Source organism: Myripristis murdjan, chromosome 17, assembly GCF_902150065.1.
Source record: "Myripristis murdjan chromosome 17, fMyrMur1.1, whole genome shotgun sequence".
In the NCBI taxonomy this organism is placed as follows: domain Eukaryota; kingdom Metazoa; phylum Chordata; class Actinopteri; order Holocentriformes; family Holocentridae; genus Myripristis; species Myripristis murdjan.
Genome location: NC_043996.1, coordinates 33,275,137 through 33,279,995, shown reverse-complemented (window position 1 = coordinate 33,279,995; position 4,859 = coordinate 33,275,137). Strand labels below are relative to the sequence as shown.

The 4,859-nt window shown below is 39.8% G+C and overlaps 1 protein-coding gene across 1 annotated transcript in view; it reads left to right on the top strand.

Annotated features, from left to right (window-relative positions):
• The first annotated feature begins 2,179 nt into the window (after window positions 1-2,179).
• Window positions 2,180-4,859, top strand: part of nmnat2 (nicotinamide nucleotide adenylyltransferase 2) — a 19,229-nt gene continuing 16,549 nt past the window's right edge. Inside the window, exon 1 of the mRNA XM_030074664.1 lies at window positions 2,180-2,349. Coding sequence (XP_029930524.1) covers window positions 2,265-2,349 — 85 coding nt within the window. The 5' untranslated portion in view covers window positions 2,180-2,264. The remainder of the gene's footprint in view (window positions 2,350-4,859) is intronic.

The following is a 4,859-nucleotide window of genomic DNA, read 5'->3' as shown; positions in this document are numbered from 1 at the left end:
AGCTGCACCCCGGGCCGGCCACAGCCACCCACCGCACCACGGCCCCCATCAAACACGTCCCACTCTGCCTCGACCTTATGATCTTGTCAGTGATGAGCAGTGATTTCTAAACTGAGGTGTGTGGAAGTGCAGGGGACCTGGACAGGATCCCAGCGGCACACCGGCGTCAGGAACGAGAACCAGATTCACAATCAGCATCAGAAATACTTTACTGATCCCCGAGGGGACACTGACTCAGCTGCAGCTGCTCACATGCTCAAGAAAAAATATCATCAGCATAAGTGAAATGAGAAGAAATAGAAACAGAAAGGAGAAATATAAAAATGTGTGCTAAAAAAAAAAAAAAAAAGAAAGAAAGAAAGAAAAAGAAAAAGTATGTGTATTATAAATGATGAGCATTTCCAAATTTAACAATCACAAATACTGAAGTGCAGAATCAGAAAACCAGCATCCATCTACTACCCCTGCAATGTCCCTGTAATATTCAATAATCACTTTAACAACTGTTAAAATATATTGTCTAAAATATAGCAATGGTATATCGCGTACTGTTCAGGTATTGAAAACTGATGACATAGACATATATATTCTCTAAATCATTTAATAATGTAATGCTCATTTTACATTAAAATATCACACATTATAAAATTTCTATAAGAATCCCACAATTTTTTATGATTGTATCATATATAAAAATCTAAAATATTACTACAGTATTTCTATACCGACTTACTGTGCATTTGTGGTGGTAAACAGTGAGTTTATTTTAGTGAGGCTGTAAATTTTATTCTCTTTTATGACTGCTTCAATCTGTGGTAGTTCTATAATATCCATGTAATAAGATTCCTATATTTGTGAATAAACACAGCAGTATTCATAAGGATGTGTGGTGGCTCTGTGGTCCTTTTTAGAGGCCTTATTTTTTATTATTATTATTATTATTGTTTTTTTTTTTGTTTTTTTTTTGTCCAATATAGTACAATAACAGTAGTACATAGGTATTGAGCTGCCGGTGCAGACAGTGTATTTGCCGTTGAATCTGGCTGTATAGCTCTCAGTGCAGCAGGTTTTTCACACTGGAAGTTGTCTGGAACTACTATTACTGCAATACTTTTGTTATTAGTGTTTCTAAAACTGCTGCTGCTCCTGCTACTATTACTGCTGCTACCACTATTACTGCCACTACTACTATTACTACTACTACTACTGCGAATACTTTACTGCTACTACTACTGCAACTATTACTACACTGCCACTATGCTACTCTTTCTATTACTATCACTGTTACTACTGCTACTACTATTATTACTACAGTATTACTGCTACTATCACTGTTAATATAACTACTATTATGACCACTATTTACTATTAGTACCACTACTCTTGCTACCAATACTACTACTGCTGCTACTGCTACTGTTACTGCTACTAGTTCTGCTACTACTACCACTACTATTATTACTACGCTATTGGAATGAATAGAACAGAGTAGAATAGAATAGAGTCTTTGTTAGTCCACCAAAGTAGAAATTCATCTTTGACTTCACTGGTTGGTGCATTAAAAACATAATACCTTGGGGGAAAGTAGTACATTAAGCAAACAATACCATAAAATCACAATGTACTACTACTATTACTGCTACTGCTACTATTACTACCACCATTGAAACTACTACTACTACTACTACTACTACACTACTACTGCTATTATACCTGCTACCAGTTATGCTACTGCTATTTCTATTATTACTCCTGCTGATACTAAAACAAAGACAAACAAAACATTTGAAATGAAAATGAAATAACTCAAACAAAATAAATGAATTAAAACTAGAGGCCCAGATAAATCAATTAAATTGTAACAAATACAAATCATAAAGGACAGATGCATAATTTCATAGCCTGTTTAGAGAAATTTGAGTTTGAGTTTATTAACATTCATGCTCACAGTTAACAACTAAATAAAAGTAGAATTACATTAATGAGAATAGAAATATATTACATGCTATTATCATGTAATATATTACTATACATTCATCTAGGAGGATTGCAGGAGTAATAGGTGGGTGCTGGTTTTGGGTGCGTGGCCCTTTAAGCTGCTGACGCTCCTCCAGCCTCCTGCCGCAGCCAGACCAACCTCGCCTCTCTGCGGCGGCAGCAAACAGCGACACGGCAGCAGCCGAGCGAGACACGACCGGGAGCAGGACCAGGACCAGGACCAGGACCGGACCGGGCCGGACCGGGACAGAGGGAACAGCCTCACCATGACAGAAACCACCAAAACGCACGTTATCCTGCTGTCCTGCGGCAGCTTCAACCCCATCACCAAGGGACACATCCATATGTTTGGTGAGGAGGAGGAGGCTGTGTGTGTGTGTGTGTGTGTGTGTGTGTGTGTGTGTGTGTGTGTGTGTGTGTGGACGGGGCTGAGGTGTGTTTTTGGGACAGAGGGGTGACACACAGCTCGTATCCTTCAGGTTTGGTGTTATTCGCCGCAGCAGATTGAGCGTGTTTCGCTGTGTTTTGCTGCGTGGCGCTGTCCGGCAGGGCGGTGCTGAACTGGATGGGCGACGGCCCTGTGTTATTATATTAGTATCGGTAGGTTACACGCGTGCACACACATTCACATACATATACACACACACACACACACACATATCAGGGCCTGGTGGGATTAAGGTGCCAGAGTCCGGATTAAAAGCTGCGAGCAGAACCGGACCCGTTCAGTCCACGTTGAACCAGAGGCCTGTCGCTGTGTGTGTGTGCGTGCGTGCGTGCGTGTGTGTGGGGTGTGTGTGTTGTTGTATCGGGGCTGTTTCCATCTGCGTCACTTATGAAACAGAAACAAATAATTCAGCAGTCACTTGTTCAAACCGATGAAATATTCAAAGACCTCTAGCCGCTTGTGTGTCTCTATAATATTCTTATGATATCCCTGTAATACTGAAAGCATCCCTTATATTATTTACATAGGGACTGAAAGTGTGTCTGTGGTAATCAGTAGTCAGTTATAGTGATTTTCCTGCCGTCCCATAATTCTATTCATATAATATTCCTTATAATAGACTCCTAGTGTTTTTATATGGGTGAAAGATGTGTTTATTGCACTTTACAGCCCTTATCTCCTGTAGTATCACTATGATATTACTGTTATATTTTTTTTTAATGCACGAGTAGTGGTATAATCTCCTAAATAAATCACACGAGTTTTTCATTTTGGTGATTCAGGAGTTGTTTTTTTTATTATGTTGTCTTATTTAATGTGATCTGAACAGGGCTGGGCGTTATGAGGATATTAAAGGGAAGCTGATATGATATGAGACTCCATGTGGTATGTGGGATTTTGGATTCAGTGTTTCATCAGTGTTTTCCTGGTTTTAAAGGCTGCATCACAGTCAAGGGATGCAGGGTTTTTTTTTTTTTTTTGTTTTGTTTTGTTATTTGCCTCTACCTTCTTGGTCATCATATCCACGTTTACTGATCAGACTTAATCTACAGTGTGGGAATATCTGATGAAATCTCCAGTTATAGCTACACCTATAATACTGATTTTGAGGTATTTGGTGAAATATGTCTTGATGTTTGATTTTGTCCATGTTACCCAGCCCCAGCAGACAGTAGATATGACTGGGTGTCAGTAAAGACACTGATGCTGCGTGTTGTGGCTGCTGAGTCTGGATGAGCAGACAGACTCATGTGGTCAACATGGCGTCTGATGACGAGCTTCTGTCCTCAGAGCCGCTGAGGCCGATGATGCAGCTCCACATGCAGACTCTGCAGAGGTGGACCAGACTGAGCGACACCTTTACCTCACACCATGACTGCACGTTTTGTTTCAAAATGAAAAAAAAAAAAAAAAAAAAAAAGATTCAAAATGCTTTTCTGCATGTGTGGGACCTGCCTTCAGCATGTCATCTGACTCATCAAATGCAGATGTACAGTTTGTGTCAGCAGCATACATTCATACCTCCATTATTCATGACAAATACCTGGGCAGTGATACAATATGACTGTGGGTTCACACTTATTTGAAATTTTTTAGTGCAGCAACAGTGAAAAATGAGCCTTCTTCAAAAAAACAGCATTATAATACTAATGGATGTAGAAAATACAGTGACTTCACAAAGTATTTTACTGACCAGTGTCTCAGGCTGACACTAACACTGATTTTGATGTCATCTAGATAGACAGACAGATAGATAGATAGATAGATAGATAGATAGATAGATAGATACTTTATTCATCCCGAAGGAAATTCCCAGTTTTCAGCAGTATCCACAGATTACAAGATTAAATAAATAAAAAAATAAAGAATAAGAGATGACACTCGAGATCTAATAAAGAATAAGAGATGACACTAGAGATCTAAACTTAAAGGTCACTTAAAGGTCTATGTCGTTGACTTTTGAGATAGGCATATTAATATCTTGCATGTTCATATCTGGATAACCGTATGATAGCCACACATCGTTCAGCTCTCCCGGGCAGATCAGTTAAAGGAACATGAGGTAAAACTGCCAGTTAAGGCTTGATTTCAGTGAGGACCATTTAGACTGAACTGACAGTTGGGTCTAAACAGTCCTCACTTAAAGAGGCGGTATCAGGGCTCATTTGTGCTCGGCGTTAAATCAGGATACAGACGGAGTCTTCTGTCTGTTTCCTTCGTATCTGTGCAGGTTTTCAGGAGGTTTACAGATCCAGACCAAACAGAGCAGCAGCACCGGACATCGTGGCGGCAGCACAGCTGATAGTTCAAGAGTATAAATTGAAAAATCTGATAATATCAGAGAAAAGAACAGCGCGTGCTCCTGCGGTGATGCGTTTAATGACCTCACAGGTGGATGTTGCCGTCTGAATGT